At 37.6% G+C, this 23,799-nt stretch overlaps 3 protein-coding genes across 4 annotated transcripts; 1 reads left to right on the top strand and 2 right to left on the bottom strand.

Moving 5' to 3' along the window:
- Positions 1–5,105: 5,105 nt before the first annotated feature.
- Positions 5,106–6,983, bottom strand: LOC111400228. The gene is made up of 4 exons (XM_023027655.1): positions 6,518–6,983; positions 6,164–6,387; positions 5,849–6,055; positions 5,106–5,273 (listed from the first exon to the last, which is right to left on the bottom strand). Exons 1-4 carry the CDS (start codon positions 6,981–6,983, stop codon positions 5,106–5,108), a joined length of 1,065 nt encoding a protein of 354 aa, XP_022883423.1.
- A 7,618-nt stretch (positions 6,984–14,601) lies between these two features.
- Positions 14,602–18,617, top strand: LOC111401044 (probable LRR receptor-like serine/threonine-protein kinase At3g47570). The gene is made up of 2 exons (XM_023028575.1): positions 14,602–17,798; positions 17,893–18,617. Exons 1-2 carry the CDS (start codon positions 14,849–14,851, stop codon positions 18,270–18,272), a joined length of 3,330 nt encoding a protein of 1,109 aa, XP_022884343.1. The 5' UTR covers positions 14,602–14,848; the 3' UTR covers positions 18,273–18,617.
- A 2-nt stretch (positions 18,618–18,619) lies between these two features.
- LOC111401045 (protein ABA DEFICIENT 4, chloroplastic-like) lies at positions 18,620–22,337 on the bottom strand. Of its 2 annotated transcripts, none has more exons than XM_023028576.1 (6): positions 22,047–22,337; positions 20,928–21,156; positions 19,791–19,891; positions 19,212–19,340; positions 19,041–19,129; positions 18,620–18,925 (listed from the first exon to the last, which is right to left on the bottom strand). In XM_023028576.1, the coding sequence occupies exons 1-6, from the start codon at positions 22,089–22,091 to the stop codon at positions 18,778–18,780; spliced, it is 741 nt and encodes a 246-aa protein (XP_022884344.1). In that variant the 5' UTR covers positions 22,092–22,337; the 3' UTR covers positions 18,620–18,777. The 2 variants fall into 2 exon arrangements, with proteins under 2 accessions (XP_022884344.1, XP_022884345.1); XM_023028577.1 differs by having other exon boundaries at positions 18,620–18,921.
- Between the last annotated feature and the right edge of the window lie 1,462 nt (positions 22,338–23,799).

Genomic DNA, 23,799 nt, shown 5'->3' with positions numbered 1-23,799 from the left:
CACAAATTCAAAACTTTTCTTTATTTTTTAACCACAAATTTACATCAGTGTACTATTCAAAAATACATTCTCATGAAAATAATTGACTCAAACAAGGGCTTAATCATAAATTAATACTTTTTCTTAACATTCTGTAATTAGAGAAATTGATCTAAAATAATTTCTTCAAAAAACTCTTCTATATGAAATAAAAGTCCTACCAAAATGAGCCTTAATCATGCTAAATAAGTCTACATAACTCGATAGAGGTCTTATTATTCATGGCAAACACATTAGCCTTTTTAACCCCTATTTGGTGGGGAATAAAATTAATTTTTTTATAAATTTTGATAAAAATTGATGAAATATATGATTAAAAATGTTTAAATTTCATAAAATATGTAGCTAAAATTAATTTTGATTTTGACTTCACTAACGGACCCACATGAGGTCAATTGACCCTACAAAAATCCATATTTGAACATACACTCGAAACAAAAAACCACATCAACCACGAGAATGTAGCAACATCCTCCAATTTAGTAGCTCAAAATTGTTTTTCTTCACAATTTCCTCCGAAACAGGCCCTTTATCTTTCATCCTTTCTGTTAAGCTCACATGCAAATCAGTTTCATCGAATTCTACATATTCCAATTCAAATTGTTTAGCCAATATCTTCTACCTATGCTTCCACTTGAAAAGGTAACCGTTGTAGTTAAAACCTTCGTTTTTTTTTTTTGTTGGGGTTGACCGAGCACCAAATTTGTTGCACGACTATTAAGTCTGCATCTGATGTCACTGAATAACAGTTCTAGGCCCCTGAAAATTTGATGGGCGCATTTTCATGTGTGCATATTGAAAATGCTTGAGCGCGAATTATGTTGGAAAAATTGGGTGATTTGTATGTAGATTTATTATTAATTAGCATAATTGATTAAATAATATAGACATAATTCAAAAATAATATAAAAATAAGAAGAATATTAGAAAAGCAAGCATTGGAACTTACGTCGAAAACGCTGTCCTAAAGTCATGTTGCCTCCCCTTCGTGTGAGTTCTTTCGGCACTACACGACTCCAAGATAAAACTCGTGTGACTCTTTTTCTATGGACACGACCATAGGAAGATAAGTAAACGAGCATCTCATTGGTTGTCAAGATATAGAAATATAGTACGAGTTGTATAGAGTGTTTATCTTACAAGATATGATTTATCTTATGTTGTATAAAATCAATCCCTTTTATAGGGAAAATTTTAACTCCCCACATCAATGAAATTAAATCCAATTTATACACAAGTTACACAATAAAATTAAGGATTTTTTAGTTTTGTTAAAACTGAAAATGTTGAAAGATTAAAACTTATTTTTATATATTCTACAACAATCCCCCACAAGTTTTAACCTTTCAAAATAATTAAAATATATAATAGTGGCAACATAATACTGTCCAATAGGTATAGATGTCTTTCGGACTTGAACCTCACTTAGTGATAACAATTTTTATTTGAGGGATCCATAATGGACTAAACCTTAAATTAGGTCCCTTTGACCAAATTTCAATTATTCCATACACAGTATCGATTTAGGCTCAGTTCCTATCGGGTAACGCTGTTAATGATCATGTGCTCTAATCTTAATTCTAATAACTAGGGAATAGCCAAATCACATAGCCACGGTCTCATGACAACTCTTACATAAGTGAGTCCTCCAACGGTGTATGTAACCTACACCTCGCGAGAATTCTCACATCGATACTCATTCAAGGTTAAACCCTTCTTAACATCATATTATTATTAGCACTATATCACCGTATGGATGAGCACAAATAAGATAATGGTATACAAGTCACGCAGTACTGGTTATTTCTACCACATTGAATCTTCTTCATGGGATCTCCAATCACAAAAGTTGGGTTACTTCTGAAGGCGATTCCCTTATGGGCTTAAACCCATCACTGTCGATGATTTGTGTATGTCTATCTCGGACTACATATATTCATGTCCCTCTTGGACAATAAATTGTTGCCATTAATTTGCAAAGCTTTTCTTCTTTACTTGCCCATTTGCATATCTGCAAAGTCACCTAAAAACTTTTATAAAATGTCAATATCACATATAAGATAACTTTATGAAATTTTTATATTAACTTATAGTATCATGGTTGGACAGATACAAACATTGAGATCTTTCAACTTCAATCTGTACACTTTGCTCAAAATGCCAATTTCATGGTAATTATGACTAAATATGGATGCGGTACATATATTTGAAATTTTTAATACCCCCACATTCCAAAGATGTTAAACACTCCCACTTGGACAACATAATTGAACACAATAATATTCATGTATCACAGAATATTAGACAATAAGAATTAGAATTAGTATAACCATAAAAGTATCAAATATGGTTTAATAATATTAATCTAAGTAAGCATGCCTTTATAGTAATAAAATAAACCTTGAATGCCCTCCTAGGGCATAGTCTAATGGTGCAAAGGACAGGAGTGAGGTTATCTCACTCCTTGCTGGCAGTTGCAGTGTGGGGATTCAATTCCTGAGACATGGAATTGGACTCATTGTAGGCGCAGTGTACAGACAGCTACTGTTCCCTGACCTGTTGGGGCACATTCTGCGATTTACCTCCCTCACAAAGGTCTAGGGACGAGGCGGTGAGAGCTCTCAAGGTTGGGGTTCAACCTTCTTCTTTTTTTAAATAAACCTTGAATACAAAGTGTTGACCTCGCAAATTGGACCCTCAACGTGGCCAACTAATAGCTACTCCAAGTATCCCTCTCTGCACACAGTCAACGCACGGTCAGATGCACACGGCCAGAACCAACGGAGGTGGTGGCCACCGCATACACTCCGACGGTCAAGTTAGCTTCAGGTGGTCGGAACAATACCAAGATTGTGCTAAATAAAGGGGAGGAGAATATATATTTGCTTGTTATGGAAAGCTATGTTGTAAGAGTTTCATTACCCCTGCCTCTTGTCAAACTTTGGGTATTTATAGGTGAGGAGAACCGTTGGATGTGAGACACGTGTTTGCATCTGACGGTATGAGGCGTCTGCTCATAGGCGTCAATCAGCCGCATCTATAGAGTGGGCGGACAATTACTTCTTCCGAGTTGAGTTGACATAAAATTGATACATCACATCAACTAGGATCATGGAGACTTCAAATCAATTGAACCTTAGGGGCAGAAAGAATCTTGACATAGATATCTTTCTGAAATTGGCGGCGGGTCTTCTAATAGAGAATCTTGGAATATACTGTGCCTCGGCTTCAGGTGCGGGGACGCTTCGATTGGTTCAGTAGATAACGCACTTAACAATATTGGTGGTGGCGTCACTTTGGAACCACTTCGGTTGGGTGTTGGACACCTCGTATAACGCGGTGGTAGACTTTTCGAAGTGTTTCAGATAGGGGCGTAACAGTGGTCCCCCCAAGTTCAAGTATGAATATTTATATCATGGGTGAACTTGTTTCCTTGATCGGGTACGTCCGCCTTGGGATGGGGACCGTGATTTGTGAGAAACCTTCTAAGGACGAGGTCTCCTAGATGAAGAGTCCGATTTCTGACCTTGGAGTTATAATAGCGGGTCATCTTTCTATGATACTTTGCCAAGTTCACATGGGAGGCATCCCTCCTTTCTTCAAGGAGGTGGAGTTCGCTCATTCGAGTCTCGTCGTTACTGATTTCATTGAAGTGTACTCGGTGGTACGATGGGACTCCTACTTCAATCGGGCTCATGGCCTCGGCTCCATAGGTCATGGAGAAGGGTGTCTCCCCGGTTGCTGTTCGGCTAGTTGTTCTGATGGCCCAGAGGACGTGTGGAAGCTCATCAACCCAAGCCCCTTTCGAGGTGTCAAGCTTCATTTTCAGGGTATGCTTGATTGTTTTGTTTACTGCCTCAACTTGCCCATTTGCTTGTGGGTGATGAGGCATCGAGAAATCTTTCTTTATGCCCAGTTCGTCACATAAGTTTTGCATTTTCTTGTTGTCGAACTATCTCCCGTTGTCAGATACCAAGGAGTGGAGAATGCCAAACCTGTAGATGATGTTCTTTCAGACAAATTTTGTAGTACTCGCCTCGGTGATATTGGCAAGAGGTTTAGCTTCGACCCACTTAGTGAAATAGTCGATGGCGACAATGGCAAAAATCGCACTTCCTCTTCCTTTTGGGAGTGGACCAATGAAGTCGATACCCCATTTGGCGAACGGCCAAGGGCTAGTCACTACGGAGAGGCTTTGAGAATTCTGTCTTTGAATATTAGAGAAGCGCTGGCACCTGTCACATTTCTGGACAAACTGGCAAGCATCCCTTTTCAGGGTTGGCCAAAAGTAGCATTGCCGGAGCATTTTGTGTGCCAGAGCGGTTCCTTCGGAGTGATTCCCACAAATTCTTCCCTGAGTATATACATAACCTCTTCGCCTCCTACACATAGGAGAAGTGGCAAGGTGAAGGCTCTTTTGTAGAGAACATTTTTTTGTAGGACGAAGTGTGCAGCCCTTCTTCTTAACTTTTTTGCCTCGCTCCTGGAGGCTAGAAGTGATTGTTCCTTAAGATAGGCGATGATGGGCTGCATGTATAATGGGGTGCCTTCTATCCATAACACCTCTTCACCTCCGGATATGGAGGGCTTCGATAAGTGTTCAATGGATACAATCTTTAGTAGCTCTGAATCCTTGCTGCTGGTCAGTTTTGACAGGGCGTCTGCATGAGTATTCTCTGGCGTGGGACTTGAATCAGCTCGAATCTTTCAAAATGGGGAACTAGGTCCAGATCCAATTTCAAGTATGCAACCATGTTACTGTCTTTGGCCGAGAAATTTCCATTGACTTAACTCACTACAAGTTGATAATCGCTGCTCGCTAGGAGCCTTCTGACCTGCATTTTCCTTGCCAATCTAAGACCTGCTAGAAGGGCCTCATATTAAGCGACGTTGTTCGAGGCTTTGAAGTCGAACCTTACTGCGCAATTTAGCTTGTGGCCTTCGGGGCTTTCCAAAACGATCCCTGCCCTGGATCCGACCTCTCCTGAGGATCCATCTACGAATAGTTTCCACGTTGGGGGCTCGGTTGGTTCCATTGTCGCCTCTATTTCTGGGGCTTTGACGAACTATGCCACAAAATCTGCAAGGGCCTGGCTCTTGATGGCATGTCGAGGTCGGAATAGTATGTCGAACTCACTAAGCTCGATTGCCCATTTTAGCAGGCGTCCTGATGCGTTCGTTCTCTGTAGAACTTGCTTTAATGGGAAGTTGGTGAGGACTTCAATTGAGTGGGCCTAGAAGTACGACCTCAATTTCCTTGAGGCTGTGATGAAAACGAGTGCCAATTTCTCCATGTCTGGGTAGCGTGTTTCAGCTGAGAGGAGTGCTTTGCTGATATAGTACACCGGTAACTAGTGCTCATTTTCTTCTCTGACTAGGACAGCGCTGATCGCCTCGTCCAAAACCGCCAAGTACAGCAATAGTGGCTCTTCCGATTGAGGTTTTGACAACAGGGGTACCTCTCCTAAGTGCTTCTTCAGCGCTTGGAAGGTTTCTTCGCATTCAGAAGTCCATTGGAACTTCTTTTCTTTCTTTAGCACATTGAAGAAGGGTAAGCTTTTATCTGTGGCTTGGAGATGAAACGACTGAGTGCTGCTATCCGACCATTGAGGTTTTGGACCTCCTTTGGTTTCTGAGGTGACCTCATTTCAAGCAAGGCCATTATTTTCACTGGGTTCGCTTCGATTTCTCTTTGGTTTACAATGTATCCCAAGAACTGACTCGAACCCACTCCAAAGGTGCACTTGAGGGGGTTCGACTTCATTTTATATTTTCTAAGTATCTGAAAGGTTTGGTCGAGGTGACTTACGTGTTCGTTAGCCTGAAAGCTTTTGACTTGCATGTCGTCCACGTAGACCTCCATGATTTTTCCAATGAGTTCGAAAAACATCATGTTGACCAACCTTTGATATGTAGCTCTAGCATTTTTCAATCCGAAGGGCATGACTTTGTAGCAGTATAGTCCCCTGTCTATGATGAATGACGTAGCCTCCTCATTGGGTCGGAACATGGGTATCTAGTTATACCCTGAGTATGCATCCATGAAACTTAAAAGTTCATGTCCAACGGTGGAATCCACAAGTTGGTCTATCATTGGAAGTGGAAAATTGTCTTTAGTGCATACCTTATTTAAGTTTGTGAAGTCTACGCATATCCTCCACCTTCCGTTGGGCTTCTTCACCAGGACTGAGTTGGATATCCACTTCGGGTAGATGACTTCTCTAATGAAGCCGCTGTGGCTAAGTTTATCTACTTCGTCCTTGAGTGCCTCGTACCGCTCCAGGTTGAGAGCACGTTTTTTCTGCCTATGTGGGGGTACAGAAGGGGTTGATTTTATGATGATGGCAACTGATCATTGGGTCTATTCCCACCATGTCCTCATGCTTCCAAGCAAAGACATCCAAGTTCCTTTTCAGGAAGCTCATCATTTCTTCTTTTGCTCCGGGGGACAGCGCCTTTCCTATTTGTAGGACCTGACTGGGGTCCTCTGGGTTGGCGACGAAGGTCTCAAGTACTTCTACTGGGGTTGCATTTGGCTTGGAGTCAATAATTCGGGGATCTAATTCATCAAGAGGGTGCCCTTCCTCTGGGGCTTCTTCCATGTCAACGTTTTCCTCCTGTTCGGAGGTATGCCCTCGTTCAGGGGCGTCGATCATTTCCATGTCCAAATTGGGTTCGGTGGCAACTTCAGTTATGATCACATTAACAGTTCGGGGCTCCGATTTTTGCAAAGAGTTTAAGTAACATGCCCTGGAGCCCATCTGGTCACCTCGTACCGTGGTAATCCCATGTTCAGTCGGAAATTTCATACACAAGTAATGCATGGAGGTGATAGCCCAAAAATCTTTCAAGGCGGGTCTTCCCAATACTCCATGGTAGGGCGATCTGTGGTCGACTACCAAGAATTCCATGAAGTGTTGGACCACTAGAGGAGCTGAACCCATCTCGATGGATAGAGTTATCCAGCCTCGTGGAATGATGCTGTCTCCAGTAAATCCGAACAGTGGATTGGTCATGGGGATCAACCCATGTTCAATTTACATTTTGTCGAAGGTGGAACCGAATAATATATTCACCAAATTACCATTGTCGACGAGCATGCGTTTGAGCCTGTTTCTTGTCACTACAGCTCTCACAACCAATGTGTCACAATGGGGGTGGTGAACTCCTTCTGCATCTTCCTGGGAGAAGGTGATTGGGGCCATCCTATTGGTCGCTTGGGACTCGTTGACAATGTAGGTCAGCATTGGCGGGTCTTTTGCTTTCCTCGTATAATTTCTTTGGCCGTTCCTGGTGTTTCCATCGATGTGAGGTCCCCCAATGATCGTGTTGATCTCCCTGATGACTTGGCTCCCTGAAAATGGGGCCTGATCTCTCTGTCTGGACTATCCTCGGTCCCTTGATTCTCTTCTTTGGGGTGACTGCTCTCTATGCCTTCTCTCCCTCCTGTTCGGGGAGGCGGGTCTGCGAGGATATTTTTTCTTCCGGGAGGGATGTGGGTCGCTTCGATCCAGGTGTCGATTAGCGTCTCTGTACTCGTTGGTGTCATGCCCATAGAGTTGGTGGAAAGTACAAAACATTGCCCCTTCCAAAGGCCTGTTTGACCGCTTCTTCTTCTTACTACTATCCATTCTTCCAGATAGCCCTGCTCTGCCAGAGAAATTCTCGTATGCCAACACCGGAACTGCATTTAGCGTGGCAGAAGCCAGTGCCTGTCCGGAGGTAGTAGCTATCATATGACCTGCTTGAGTCCATTGTTGAGTGACAATGTGTGCTGTTGGTCCTCGACCTACCTGCCTCTGAGGCAGAGGGAATCCCTGCGCTGCATGATTTCTGGGATCAATCATCTCTTCACTGACAATCTCAACTCTCATCATTTCTACCAGCTCGTCATAAGTGATGGGATTTTTGCTGCGCACATCTTTCCAGAACAGAGTGTTCATGTTGAGGCCGCCTTTCAAGGCTGAAAGGGCTTCTCTGTCAGTGAACTGCTCGCAATACGCGATTTCGTCTGTAAATTTGGCAAGATAGCTTTTCAGCTTCTCTCCAGGGGTCTGCCTCATATCTTGCAGAGATTGCATCGGGGCCTCTCATTCTCTGCTTGAGAGGTACTGGTTCAAGAATGTCTTCTTCAGATTCGGCTAACTCCTAATGCTCAGGGGCGGGGGAGGGAGGGGGGGAAGTCTGCTGTAGCATACTTCAGTAGCTCCGCTTAAAGTTAAGTGGAAAGCTCTGCACTTCAAAGCAGGCGAGGCTTCTCTGAGGTTCATTTGCATCATATACTTGGTGAGGTGCTTCTCCGAATCTCTCTTTCCTTCATACTTGGGGATCTTAGGGGGCATAAAATTCGTAGGCATTGGGAAACTTCGAATTTTACTTGAGAAAGGGAAGTTATCATCATCACCGTCAATTTCATAGGATCGACAAGGCCCATCTGACCCTTCATAATCTTGAATGTTCTGGGGAAGGGGAGGTGCTTCTCCTCGACTCCCCTAATCAACTAAGCCCCTTCTCTCCTTCCTATTTCTAGGAGGAGGAGGTGCTTGTTCTTGCTCATGTTCTTACCGAACTGATCTTCACACTGAGTGGACTCTATTACTAGGGTCCTGCCCTATTCGGTCGAAGACGTTGACTGATCTTATGCTTCATATTCCTGAGCGAAATTGTCCCCCAATTGTGGTTCTGCTGGCTGGCTCCCTTGCATATAGGATGTAGCTTCAGCACTCACTTCTCTTTCGAGGGGGCGCTCTCTGTGTTGGCTCCCATGGCCTCGGGAACGAGATGCTGGGATTTCTTGAACTGGATATGATCCTTGGGGCATCTGAGAGCCCTGGTGATCTCGGGCTTGCATGAGAAGTTCATGCATCGCCATATTCTGAACTGTGATGTTTCTCATGCCCGTAGCTATTTGAGTAATTCCTTCAGTGAGCATGGCTGTTCTTTCACCTCGGCGACGCCGGTGATGGGGTCTCTGGTGAGTAACATTGTTACGGAGCACCTTTTCTTCAGAGGCCTCTCTCATAGGGTTCTCGTCTTCATGGTTGTAACTTATCTTATCTTCTTTTTCAAGGGTGACAAGAACTTAAGTTATAACTCGATTTTGCTCTTTTTCAAAAACGTGCCATTTTTAGGGTAAGTCAATCGTTTTTCGATGGTTTCTCTGGTGGAGAACATAAAACTTTGGACGGGAAGTTTCCCACAGACGGCGCCAATCTGTTGACATCACAAATTGGACCCTCAACGTGGCCAATCGATAGTTACTCCACGTGTTCATCCCTGGGCACAGTCAACGCACAATCAGATACACATGGCCAGAACCAACGGAGGTGGCGGCGGCCGCATACACTCTGATGGTCAAGTTAGCCTCAGATGGTCGGAACAATACCAAGGTTTTGCTAAATAAAGGGGAGGATAATATATATTTTCTTGTTATGGAAAGCTATATTGTAAGAGTTTCATTACCCTTGCCTCTTGTCAAATCTTGGATATTTATAGGTGAGGAGAACCGTTGGATGTGAGACACGCATATGCATCTGACGGTGTGAGGTGTCTACTCATAGGCGTCAATCAGTCGCGTTTATAGAGTGGGTAGGCAATTACTTCTTCTGAGTTGAGTTGACATAAAATTGATATGTCACATCAACTAGGCTCATGAAGACGTCAAATCAATTGAACCTTAAGGGCAGAAAGGATCTTGACATAGATCTCTTTCTGAAATTGGCGGCAGGTCTTCCGATAGAGAATCTTGGAATGTACTGCACCTCGGCTTCAAGTGCGGGGACGCTTCGATTGGCTCAGCAGATAACGCACTTCGACAATATTGATGGTGGCGTCACTTCGGAACTACTTCGGTTGAGTGTTGGACACCTCGTATAACGCGGTGGTCGACTTTTCGAAGTATTTCAGTTAGGGGCGTGACACAAAGTGCTTGCAATTTTGTACTCCATATTAGCTAAACATAGTGTCAAATTTTAATTAGACTATAAACTAATTTTCAAATACAGTACATCAAATATTCCTCAAAAGAAATATACTTTCAATTAAACAATATCACGTAAAATTCTAGCAAAAATAGAAAATAACCTAAATTCATCGTTTCAACCGCATTCATTTTAATAACTTAAAATTATGGGGGCTCATATAAAATTATAAATAATTAAATGCCAAATTAGTTATTTTAATTATTAAGATGTAAAGCTTTCAAAACTTAACTCAAATTGATCATATTATTATTATCATCATCATCATCATCATCATCAAAATATGAGTTACGTATCTGAATTGAATAATGATAAAATCACTATTATTCACATGAGTTACAATTAAATCTTTTTTAAAGGTTTAATTAAACACATTTGAGAGTTAGATCTTTTAACCATTTTGTCAAATATCAATTCCACATAAAACATAATTATTCCAAGTAAAATACCCAAGTAAACATCTAATTAGATATATACTTAATTTTCTCTTCCCATAGAAAGAGATTGTGTATGTGTCCTGGTGTGTGTGTATATATATTTTTTCAAATTAGAAGCCCAGAAAATGAACAATAATTTTGTCAAATATCAATTCCACATTAAACATAATTATTCCAAGTAAAATACTCAAGTAAACATCTAATTAGATATATACTTAATTTTCTCTTCCCATAGAAAGAGAGTGTATGTGTGTGCTGGTATGATATTTTTATCAAAGCATTTTTGAAGTTAAATATGAATTTGAGTAATTTTATTTTGCTTTCTGAGGGATTTATCATGTATATATAGTTTTGAATGATTTTGCGAAATGTTATGGCTCTGGTGGACGTGTAAGAAAATAGGAACTAATAAGTATCATTTTTCTTTATGTACCACATTTTGTCCTATAACCGGGAAGATTCTTAGAGTATCTCAATTAGAACTAACTCAACAAAATTTAAATGCTTGAGAAAACTCCCCATTTCTTTCAACAAGAATTCTATTATTCATATTTGAACAATCATCTCATTTTCAGTTAGAAATTGCAATAAAAAGTATGGAATACTCTAATTAAGGGACCTCTTGTGTCTGTTAAATATGAGTGGCTATTGTTTAAAGAGAATTTAATATTATAGATAAAATGAGTTTATAAGGACTTCATTTCTCTCCTGGGGTGTTAATCTATTAATCTCACAACCCAGCTTGTAAAATAGGGCTACAACATCGGAAATAATCAAAGCAATGGCCAATCAACATTTAAAGAACTGACAATTAAGAATGTGATTGAAATAATAACAGTAGTAACTGTCAGTACAATGAAAATATACTGTAGGAGTTTATGTAATTATTATTATTATTATTATTTATTTATTTATTTATTATTTTTTCTTTGAAACTTGTACCCGAGAATTTCATAGTCACAACCCCTTAAAGCAAGCCATATTTAATTAAATAATAAGTAGGCACTGGGTAGGGAACCACAGGCTAACAATTTGGTTTATGGACAACCTTGTAGAAATTCAATAGATTGATAACAGATGCAGAGGGATGTTATACCAGTCAATGCACCACATGTAGTGCACAGATGATACCAATAGTTTATTTTCCTCTAACGGACACATCTTCTAATAAGCTAAGGGTGTAGGTCTTTTATAATAAGTTGACAAGTAAAACATAAACAATGACTTTACCTATCAATAATTGTCTACACACAAATCATCAAGACGACTTTAGATTGTTGAAAAAATTGGGTGATTTGTGTGTAAATTTATTATCAATTAGCATAATTGACTAAATGATATAGACATAATTCAACAATAATATAAAAATAAGAAGAATGTTAGAAAAGTAAGTATTGAGAGTCACGTTGAAAACGTTATTATAAAGTCGTGTTGCCTCCCCTTCGTACGGATTTTTTCGGCACTACACGGCTCCAATATAAAATCCATGTGGCTCACCTTCTATGGAAACGTCCATAGGGAGATAAGTGAACGAGCCGCACATCAAATTACCAAAATATAGAAATATAGTATGACACGACTCGTTTCGAATCACCCTAGTGGACTCGAAACGTGACGCGCGCCAATGATATATGATGACTAGATGTCAATTCTATCACCAAAACTGACTATGAATTATTTTAAAAAAATGCAACAAAATCAAATGCTTATATAAAACATAATGCGATGGGTCCAAAATATTTACTTTGTGCTTCATTAATATGAGTTATAACACTCAACATGTCGTGTGGTTCTCAATTTGAAATCATTAGACTCTTCCAACTAAAAAGAATCAATTGCTACCTGTGAAAAAAATAATGGAAAAATATACGAGTTGATAACTCAGTGAGTGGAGAAGTTCAGAATGATTATACTTTTTAAATTTTACATTTTTATTGAAAATCGAGTTTATATCATTGAATAGTTCGCAAGATAACATAATATAATTATAGTCAAAACGTAAGACATTCACATAACGTGGTAAAATATCATCTCAAGTCATGATATAAACATAAGCTGGTAATTATGCTATAATCTCATCACATCGAATGTACTGAAAAATCTACCAAAAATGTACCCTCTGACTAAAATCTGTAATCCGCTCCTTAGATTAAGAACTTTCGTTATGGGCCTTTGGCCCTCTCCGTGAACGAAAAGCGAGTCTCAAGACCTCTCATAATCAATTTTAGAACACGGTCAAGGCCCCTCGGTGAACTATATGTACACGGTCGGACCCCTTTATCCTCGGTTCAAGACCCCTCAATGTAGTATAGAACACGGCCAATGCCCATCTATGAACTAGAAGAAGTATATAATCACAGATATTTTTCTGGTCGATCTCAATATCACATATCTCACATACCAATTCTCAATATCATAAATAATCCTTGAAATTCCGCATGGATCATAATAACAGAAACTTTCATTGTGATCACATAATGGAGCAAATAATTCACATAATTGCACATACCTTGATAATATACTTAATTTATAAATATTTTAAAAATATTTATATTTTTCCACTCACAGCACTATGTTCGCAAAATCAACTCGGTTGGTAAGCTGTCTCGATATTCGTATCATCGCTTGAAATATGATATAATTTTTAAATCAACAATTATCTATTTTAAGTAATTTCAATAATTAAATAGGCGATTCCCAAACTTAATCATTTCACGTTTAGGCGATCTCTAAAGTTTCTTTAATCACTAAAACTAGTTTTTCTTTTACTTTACTCAATTTCATAGTTTATTATACTTGACCCCTTTCAATAGAATTGAATTTAATCTAACAATCTAACAACTATAAAATTAAACATAATTTGACAAAAGTAACTTTTTATTTACCTTTTAAAATTGAGGAATTCAAGCCTAATAGTATAAACCACTTATTTTCAAGCACATTGGTGAAATTTTTCTTTTTTTTCTTCTTCATCTTCTTCTTTTTTTTTCCTTCCTCTTTTTCCTTCATTTTTCTCCCTGCTCTCGTTTTCTCTCAATGTGTCGTTTGTGTTTTTGTGGGACAAATGGATGTGTGTGTGTGTGTGTGTGTGTGTGTGTGTGTGTGTGTGTGTGTATATATATATATATATATATAATGAAAATGGATTTGTATAAATTGATTAAACCGCCTGACCCTTTTCCTTTTGCATATATATTTTTTTTATGATCATTTTATTTTTTCCATAGCTTGACATTTTTTACCAATATTATATTTTTTTTACTTGTTTTAAATTAGGTATTACATAGTAAGAGTTGTAAAGAGTGTTTATCTTCCAAGTTGCGATTCATCTTATGTTGTATAAAATCAATCCGTTTTATAGGGCAAATTTTAACCCCTCACATTCATGGAATTAAATCCAATTTATACACAAGTTACACTATACATTAAGGATTTTTTAATTTTGTTAAAACTGAAAATTAAAGGGTTGAAAGATTAACAGGGGTGTTCTCAACTAAAATTTTAATAAATTTTAAATGATTATGAATTCTAATGAATTTGGTGGATTTAAATGGATTCTTACAAATTTCATAAGAATCTCATCAAATATGGTGAAATTTCAAAAGATTTACTTATATCTATTTTTAAGTTTGAAATCCATCCAAATATTTTAAAATCCTTTTATTAATAAAATCTTTATAAATTCACTAATTATTGAAGATACCTAAATTTTAAAGGATTTCATTAAAATTTCAATTGGGGACACCTAAATTTTAATGAATTTAATTAAAATCCAACAAAATCTCAATTAAAGATACCTTAATTTATAATGATTTTTAAAATTCACTACAATCTCAATTGAGGACATCCCCTAAAACTTATTATTATTTTTATTTTACCACAAATTATTGAAACCTACCGTCCTTGGAGGACTTGAGTTTTGCTCGAGCATCATTGAAGTGCCCGTAATGCGTATGATTCTACTTGAGCAGTATTCTGGGTGAGAAAGCTCTGACTTCCGTTATTTCAGGAAAATAAAAAATAAAAAATCTTTATGAATGTGAAGAATTTTAATTATGGACCCCGCAGTACCAAAAGTCTCACACGTGTTTTGACTAAATTTAAAATATGAATTTTAATTCTTATCAGATAGGTGCTTAGACAAATCCCAGAAGCTTCAAATTCAGCGGCATTTAATTTTCTGATAGAGGGTATTGACGGCCATCTACTGTGAACTATTTATGGACTCACATAATTTATTTATAGATCTGAAGGAGATTGGGTGGGTGGCGTATGTTATAAACCTATACTTAAACTGGGATAATACCTTCATTACAGCATCTACCAACCCTGCTCGTGAGCAAACATTATTGTATTAATCTGTTCCATGATCCCATCCCTGTTGCAGTATAAATGATCAAGAATTTGAAAATCCACTCGAATCTTGTTAGTAATCCCACCATGCTGAAAACCCTGAAATTTACAGCCTTTTGTTTCTTGATTTTCATTTTTCCATCCTTCTTAGCAGTTCAAATCAATATCAGTGATTATGCAGCTTTAATGGCTTTCAAATCCAAACTTTTAGTAGAACCTGATAATATTTTATCCACAAACTGGAGTTCAAGAACTCATTTCTGCAATTGGTTTGGTATCACATGCTTGAATGAAAGAATCACAGGTTTGCAGCTTCCAGGATTGGCTCTGCAGGGAACAATTTCTTCGTGTGTTGCCAATATGACTCAACTTGTTGCATTAGATCTCAGTAATAACAAGTTGGAAGGTGTGTTGCCAAGTGAATTGGGACTCTTGCAGCAAGTGAAAATTCTTAACACAACAAAAAATTCTCTCCAGGGCAGCATTCCAGCTAATTTGAGCCGGTGTCAGAATCTTGAACGGCTGGATTTCTCGTATAATTTCGTAGCTGGAAGCATACCGGTGGAGCTTGGCCTTTTAAGAAATCTTGAATACTTGGCCCTTGATCACAACAATCTTACAGGCAGCATTCCGTCATCACTAGGCAACTTTTCGAAGCTGGAGTACTTGTATCTGGAAGAAAATGACTTGGAAGGTGATATACCTGGAGAACTCGGAAATCTTGATAGTCTGAAACTACTTGCTCTTCGGGGTAACAGCTTTGTTGGTTCAATACCTCCTCCGATCTTTAACATCTTAAAGTTACAAATAGTTGACATTTCTGTGATCGGGCTTTCTGGGGAACTCCCGGAGGATTTAGGAGATCGGGTTCCAAATTTGGAGAGGCTTTTCCTGGACAGCAACAGGATTACTGGTAAAATACCAGTGTCTTTGTCTAATTCTTCTAAACTTACTCACCTGTTTTTCACTGAGAATGACCTAAGAGGAGATATACCGAATGAATTTGGCGGGCTTCTCAACTTGCAGTGGTTCGAATTCGAATACAATCAAATATCAGGTAACGTCCCATATAGTCTCTTCAATATTTCATCACTTGAAATTCTGAAAACCAGACATAATTACCTCAGTGGGAATCTTCCTCCTGATATTGGCAAATGGCTTCCTAATCTTCAAGAAATTTTCTTGTCACACAATCAGTTCCATGGAGAAATACCCTCTTCAATATGCAATGCCACAAAGCTTGTCTCTCTGGAGGTTGCAAACAATAGCTTCAGCGGGCAAATTCCTCAGATGCTAGGAAACCTGGTAGACCTCGAGCATCTAAACCTACAAGTCAATTCATTAGTGAACAATCCCGGATCCACTTATCTTGACTTTTTGGATTCGTTGGTCAAGTGTAGGAACCTGCAATACTTGATCCTCGAAACTAATCCTTTAAACGGTATTATACCAGGCTCTATAGGTAATCTATCGAGCACTCTCAAAGTCTTTACAGTCATATCCTGTGAAATTAAGGGTAGCATTCCACATGAACTCGGAAACTTGAGTAGTTTGTTTTTCTTGGGGTTATCCAACAATGGTCTAGTAGGGGAAATACCATCGTCGCTTGGTGGACTGCAAAACTTGGAAAGACTGTATCTGACTGGTAACAAGTTGAAAGGAACCATTCCTGCTGAAGTCTGTAACATAAAAGTTTTAGGGATATTGCATTTGGGAGAGAACAAATTTTCAGGATCAATTCCGACTTATATTGAAAATCTAACAGAATTGAGAGAGGTGTCTTTCGCTGATAACAATTTTTCCTCTACTGTACCTATAGGGTTGTGGAAATTGGTGAAGATTGGAGGTCTGAACTTGTCAAAAAATCTTCTAGATGGTTCCATTCCTACAGAGGTGGGAAACTTAAAAGCACTCAACATCATAGACCTCTCTTCTAACAATTTCTCGGGTGAAATTCCCAACTCTATAGGGTTCCTTCAGATGCTACTCTCACTTGATATGTCTAAAAATAATTTCCGAGGTTTCATTCCGGATACTTTGAGCAATCTAATAGTTCTTGAATTCTTAGATCTATCTTCAAATGCTCTCTCAGGTAATATTCCTGAATCCCTCGAGTCACTAAAAGATCTCAAGTTTCTCAATATTTCTTTCAATAGGTTAGAAGGAAATATTCCAGACAAAGGAGTATTCAAAAATATCACTTACCAATCTTTGATGGGAAACACAAACCTCTGTGGAGGTCCCAGCTTAAAATTTCCTTCGTGTCCAGCTCACTCTGGAAGAAGCTCAAGAAAGAGAAGATTGTCCCTTGTCCTTACAATAACTGTCCCCATTGTTGCAGTAGTTTTGCTTCTTGTAATATGCCTCCTGGTGTGGATCAGTTTCTTGAGAAAAAAACACTCGAAGAATTCTACTCGAACAGATTCTCCCTGGATGGGACATCGGATCATCACCTATAATGAACTTTTACGGGCAACTGAAAACTTCAGCGAGTCTAACGTTCTGGGAAGTGGTAGTTCTTGCATGGTTTATAAAGGTGAACTTTCTGATGGTACTATAGCAGCAATCAAGGTTTTCAATCTACATTTTGCAAAGGCTCTTAAAAACTTTGACACAGAATGTGAAGTTCTGAGTAATGTGAGACACAGAAATTTAGTCAAAATCATCTCCACTTGCTCAAATGTGGACTTCAAAGCCATGGTACTAGAATACATGTCAAATGGGAGCTTAGATAAGTGGTTGTACTCCCAAAACAATTACTCAAACCCAGTCGAAAGACTGGATATTCTGATTGATGTAGCACTTGCCATGGAGTATCTACATCATGAGTACATGGTGCCAATTGTGCATTGTGATCTAAAACCAAGCAATGTGCTTCTCGACGAGGATATGACAGCTCGTGTATCAGATTTTGGAATCGCAAAAATTTTGACCCCAAACCAGCTCGCACAAACCGAGACTTTAGGAACTATGGGATATATAGCTCCAGGTATGCAAATCAACCATTGAAACTCCTTGCTTCTCCTTTAATAAAATAAGAAATCTATTTTTTTGAAAATGTCTTATGAGAGTTTATTGTGCAGAATATGGTTTAGATGGGCATTTATCTCCCAGGGTTGATGTTTATAGTTTTGGGATTTTGCTCCTCGAGATATTCACAAAGAAGAGGCCAACAGACGATATGTTTACAGGAGACTTGAACTTGCATCAATGGATAAATAGATCATTTCCAAGCGCACTGGCAGAGATTTTGGATTCAAATCTCTTTATCGATATTGATTTCATAAAAGAAGGGGCAAGTGCCCCAATAATAAAGAATCAAAACCAGATTGAAGAGTTGCTCGTGCCAACCATTCATGTTGGCTTGCTATGCTCCAAAGAATCGCCAGACGAGAGACCCGACATGAGAGACGTTGTTGTAAAGCTGAAGAAAATCAGAACTGCATTGACGCACAGGAAATAGTCCAACAGAGCAAAATCAGATACATAATTACAATATATTAACTATTAAAACTGTTACATTTCCATGCTCTTCACATCTGATTCTGATCTATATCACAGTGAAATGATCATCCAAATAATTTCCACGTGCTAGATGCTGATGGAATGTTTGGTACAAAGCATTGGATAGCACTAAGACATTATTAGAGAGAAGAAAGAGCTAAAATATCATGGAATCCTATCTAGTATTGTGTGCTTCAATGAATTTTTATTTGAAGGAAATATGTATGATTAACTTTTCCATTTATCTTGAGGTGTAGAACTCAATAGTGTACCAACATCTCTGAAAAATAGATCACCAAAAAAACGAAAGAAAAAAAGAAAGATTGCATATCCCACTACTGAGAATTGATTCGGTAACTAACTAAATATTCATAAACTAGTTATAGTAGATGAAAAATCTCAACTCTTGACAATTACATGAAAATTTCATCTCCACATCGAAATCAATGTAAACTGTTTCTTCATCACTGAATCCCCTCTGTTATATCTGTATGGTTGGTTAGAGCTTTGGTGATGAAATGACTAACAATTCCAATGGGACAAAATAGCAGACAGAGAGAAACTGAATGCCGGGTCTCTACATTGTTCTCAAGTCCATCATAATAAACCTGTCTGGTTGAATAGAAAGAGGCAAGCGTTAAAGATTCTTCAAACAAAACCCCAAGCACCCCATCCCCCTCAGAAAAATGTGCGTCTATGAGTGCAATATTTAGAGAGAGAGAGAGACCTTGCAGCGAAAAGATCTACAGCCAGTAAGTGAATCCATGCAGAAGCCAATGTCATCTCACTGGAGAACATCTTAGCTATACCAGGCAGCTGAAAAATCATACGTGAAATAAGCAAAATTTTATGGTCCCAAACTATCCTTTTAACAGAATTCTTGCCTACGATTACGCACCTCTGGCAGCCAGTATTTACTCGCAAACATCAGCTGAATCGTATCAGGTGTCCAGGATAGGCAGAGTAGATAAGCGTATAAAATTCCAAGAACAATATATGGTATGCCATTTTCCATCATTTTCTTTGTCTGCATATTGAAAAAAAGAAAGCATATTAGATCAATATTTGACACAAGGCAAAGCTCAAGTTTTAGAGAATTATGCTACCGGAATCATTAACTAATCTAATATGATAGAAAATTCTAATATAAAAGAAAAGATAGTTCTTTTCTGTATGCTTTCCCTGGATATATATTGACGTGACAAAGTTCATCACTGCCAGCAAATGGATGGGTTAGAACATTAGTATCATATCGTGTCTCGCGTAGATATCAGAATGGACCAAACATTATCACACTACTATCAGTTGGTCATTTGAAGAAAATGAAGAAACTAGGTGAACTACAATTCCATTGCAGTTTACAAATGGAAAACAACAGAAAACTTCACTAAAGTTGTAGTCAAATAGTAACAATCGAAATAAGAACAGGAATACAGAATAAAAGTTAATGAATTGAGATCCAAAATAGTTGACTTACAAACTCAGCTCTTGGTGCTACAACCATGAACGTGTAAAATGGAAGAACAGCAGCTGTTCCCAATGTAAAAGCACCACTAGCAATCTGAGCACTTGGCAACCCTGCACGTCAGTATTCACACATAACTTTTCTTTTTGAAAAAAAAAACAGAGAGCATTACTATATTCTACTTCAAGATCCATGAAAAAATTTAAGCATGCAATTTTTCAGTTATCAAGCGACAAAGAGTAAGCACATTAAGATCCAAGAGAATGCATTGTACACATTTTCCTTCAAGAAAAAACATGCCCTCACACCTGACAAAATGGTGAAGAAAATGAGAACACAAAATGTCTTTAAAAAAATGAGGAACAATTTAGCCTGATGCATTAGGAAGAAAGAACTAACAAAAGGCAAATAATCAAATCCTCCATTAAAATTGTTGGGGTTCTTTGATTCTCAACAATAATGGAAAAGAATTGGAAATCTTGATTAATCTCTCCATTATTGTGGATCTTCATACATATAGATTTTCCTTGCACAAGCAAATGAACTTAATGTTTTGGAGTTCATTCCTACGGTTATTTTGAATCTTTTCTTTATGGTTTGATTCAAAAATAGCTCTCTTCTTGCTCTGTCATTTCCTTCAGACTTCAGCTCTGTTCTCATTCACAACATAATGAAAGCACCCAAAAGTAGAAATACAAAGTAGGGAACCATGCATTGACAAGCTTCAACCTTTCAGTTCCAGGGTGGAATGGAGTACTTGAAGAAAGTAGTTTAAAACCATATGAAGAAACATCTTTAAAGAGTGAATAACAATAAAAATTAATAATATGTTGTATTACCCAAGCTACATTAATGAGCTCTACTTTTTTCATTGAAGCTGATCCATTTGAAAATTTAATATTTATTTTCTTAATTGTTTTTTAATATTTACGGTTTCTTAGTTTCTAATACAGGATCATCAGAGCATAAAATTCTGAACAACAAAACCACATTTCCCCCAATGTTCTGTGCCCTCAGAAGAGAAGCACCTGATAATTTAAAAAGCTGAGATGCCGAGTCCCAAACATACCAGAAACACATGAATACTTAAAATTCTATTTAGAAAAGAAGGTAAAGCATGAAAGAGAACAAAGAAATGTGAATAATTACATGAAGCATATACCGCTGAACGTTTTTTACACAGAACATTTCCTCCAAGAGTTGGTCTACTGATGATTCTTGATCCTCCTAGAAAACTCCATCCAATGCCTTGCTTGATGCCCATTCCCACAACTTGTTGACCGAACATTTCCGTGTTGATGCTTTTAAGAGCAAAGGCACATTTTTGGCTAGTTTGGAAGTTACTCAAAGTTTTGGAGCCCAATCCGGAGCGGTCAATCTACAAGAGGTAGACCTAAAACTGTTTAGGGCATATTATGTATCGCAGAAGTTAAATCATAGGTTGAAACTAGAAGCTTAGCACAAAAATCAAGATTTATTAACTTTGTCTTTCCCAATTTTTGAGCATAGTAGAGATTAACAGTAATCGTGTAGCTAGTGGATAAAATTACCAGCCCATGTATAAAAGTTACTTTGATTATAATAACATCTACTCAAAGCAAACAAATCTCGGGCAAAATCATTTCAGAATGAAAAGTCCCTAGCAAAATTTAGACGGAAAGAGGTGAAGAAGTGTGGAAGTGAAGCTAGTTTAACAAAGTTGCATATATGAAGTGATTTAACGAAGAACATGTACCCCCTATTTGACTCTCTTTGAATTAAAACTCTTTATTTTTTATACTCATTTTCACCACAAATTTACATAATAAAATATTTTGCATGTAAACCAAAATTTTTTCCCATTTTGTAACCCCACATTCTTTAAAAAGAGAAAGGGGAAAAAATCACTATTCAAAACATCATTTTCCCCCAATTTCTCTTTATAGTGGCATCAACAAGGGGCACATCTGATTCCAGCATCAACTTTAATATGCTAAAAGTGAAAGCTTAAGTCCTGCATGAAATCAACAATTGAAAGTGGCTGCATTTGAAAATTGAAGTAAATTTTGTAATGCAAATGTTCCCCCCGTGTCAAAGTTCACACGAGTTTAAGATAATTTAATACTAGAATTAAAACCCACATTCAAGAATCGCAAAGGGTAAATACATTAGAAAAAGGAACTAATCAAGAATTCCCATATAAAGAAACTGATCCAGATACACATCAATTCAAATGGGCACGAATTCAAAAAACACATACACAATAATGTAAGTAAAAAAAAATCATACCTTGATTGAGAATTGAGAGTTGAGAAAGCAAGAAGACAAGGCCATATTTGAATAGAATTGCAAAGAAAAGACTCAAAACCTACTGCAGAAATTAACTCCAGAAATATCTGATTCATTCGGAGATGGAACGGATATATAAAGACCCACAATAATGGAGGTCTTAAAGAAGAAAAGTGAAAATTGGAGACGACACGTAAACGCTGCGTAAATAAAGGATATGAAATGAAATTCATGCCCACTGCATTTTGCGCACTAGTAAACGTACCTGAAAGTTTCCATTACCCAAATCCAGACAGATAACCTTATTGGATAAAAGAGTTGTCCCTCACTATTATCCATATTTGTTTGGGGATCTTTCATGCTATCAAGACAAGCCACGTGTAGATGAGTACGTGGCCATATGCAGGGACGGTGGTGGGATTCATTGGGTGAAAATGTGAAACCACAGCAAATTGAAAATATTTGGTTTGACCAATTCGTGGCATTTCTAAAAAAGTCCACGTTCCCGCTTCATGATTCTTCATTTCTTTAAATGTGCCACGTCCTATTTTCTTAAATTTTAAACAATTGAGCTGTGTTTGTGCAAATTTGTTGATAGATATTGAAGTGTCATGCATTTAACCCTTTTGAATAAATGAAATTTAAATCAAGAGTAAAAATACATGACACATCAATGTCCGTCAAATAATTTGTAAAGAAAACTGTACAAGTAACATTATTAAACCTTCGTTTGGCTACCATTTTTTCCAAATTTTAATTTTTGGAATAGTATTTTTTTTAATAACGTATGGTTGAAAAAGAATGAAAAATTTTCGATTTACGTATAATATATTAATATTATTTTATGGAAGATTGTGCAGTGAAAAATAAGTGACAGAAAAAATGAAAAAAATAGGTGGCTCCCATTACATTACATTCCATTTTTTTCTATCTTATTTTTAACAACACAATCTTCTTCAAAATAATATTACACATAAATCGAAAAAAAACATTCTTCTTTTTTAATCACTCATTTAAAAAAAAAAAAAATACTATTCCACCCATTTTTATATCTAGAAAACGGGGGCTAAATTTTAAATTAATTCAAATCATAGCCAAAATGTATATCATCACAGTGTCTGTTAAACAATTTGTAAAGAAAACTATGCAAGTAGCCTGATTAAATTTTAAATTCCTCTGTAAAGTTGGTATGGACCTTTCAAAACACATTTCAATAAGTTATTGGTGATAATATCTGAAGTTGAATAAGCACTTGTTATAATGTTGTTCCAGTTATGAACACCCCATCCATCGTGTGCGCAAAAGGACCTATTATATTGTCTAGTATCTCCCAACTAGGAATACTTTTTCCTTCAATAATTCGTTTGTTTGTGCTGCGGAAAGCAAATTGTGCTGTTTACCTCCTTATCGATTATGTTAAAAGTTCAATCCAAGAAACATTAGGGTATCGCTATTTACATTCACAATTTTTATATATACATTCATTTTTAAAAAGATAATTATATTATGTCACTATTTGTTTCCAATTGTTTGAATAAAATAATGCATTTTTGACCCTTTTTTGCAGGGCCGACCCTGAGGCCAAGCCACCTAGGCAACTGCCACTGTAATATATGTGTGCGTGGGATGAGAGAAGAAATGAAGAGTGTGTGAGTGTGAAGAGAAATGTGGTGTGAGACTGTTAGCCTCTGAATTGAAAGTGTGAAACTGTGAAAAGAGAGAAGGAAAAAGAGTGAGTTGATGGGAGATACCG

The sequence above is a fragment of the Olea europaea genome, chromosome 10, assembly GCF_002742605.1.
Source record: "Olea europaea var. sylvestris chromosome 10, O_europaea_v1, whole genome shotgun sequence".
NCBI classification, from domain to species: Eukaryota; Viridiplantae; Streptophyta; class Magnoliopsida; order Lamiales; family Oleaceae; genus Olea; species Olea europaea.
The sequence above is the reverse complement of the archived record's forward strand: the minus strand, read 5'-3'. Positions and strand labels throughout refer to the sequence as shown.

Bases quoted from the DNA above. Each gene is read 5' to 3' on its own strand.
- LOC111400228 (XM_023027655.1), bottom strand. From the start codon at position 6,983: ATGGGTTCAGCTCCTCTAGTGGTCCAACACTTCATGGAATTCTTGGTA. The intron at 6,388-6,517 runs GTCAGGTCCTAC...CCCAATGATCAG, and splicing joins CGCCAACCCAGAGGACCCCA to TTGCCATCATCATAAAATCA. The intron at 5,274-5,848 runs GTAAGTCACCTC...TCGTACTTCTAG, and splicing joins GCTTTCAGGCTAACGAACAC to GCCCACTCAATTGAAGTCCT.
- LOC111401044 (XM_023028575.1), top strand. From the start codon at position 14,849: ATGATCAAGAATTTGAAAATCCACTCGAATCTTGTTAGTAATCCCACC. The intron at 17,799-17,892 runs GTATGCAAATCA...TTTATTGTGCAG, and splicing joins TATGGGATATATAGCTCCAG to AATATGGTTTAGATGGGCAT.
- LOC111401045 (XM_023028576.1), bottom strand. From the start codon at position 22,091: ATGGCCTTGTCTTCTTGCTTTCTCAACTCTCAATTCTCAATCAAG. The intron at 19,892-20,927 runs GTAATTATTCAC...ACTGACGTGCAG, and splicing joins TTCAGCGGTATATGCTTCAT to GGTTGCCAAGTGCTCAGATT. The intron at 19,130-19,211 runs GTGCGTAATCGT...ATGATTTTTCAG, and splicing joins GTAAATACTGGCTGCCAGAG to CTGCCTGGTATAGCTAAGAT.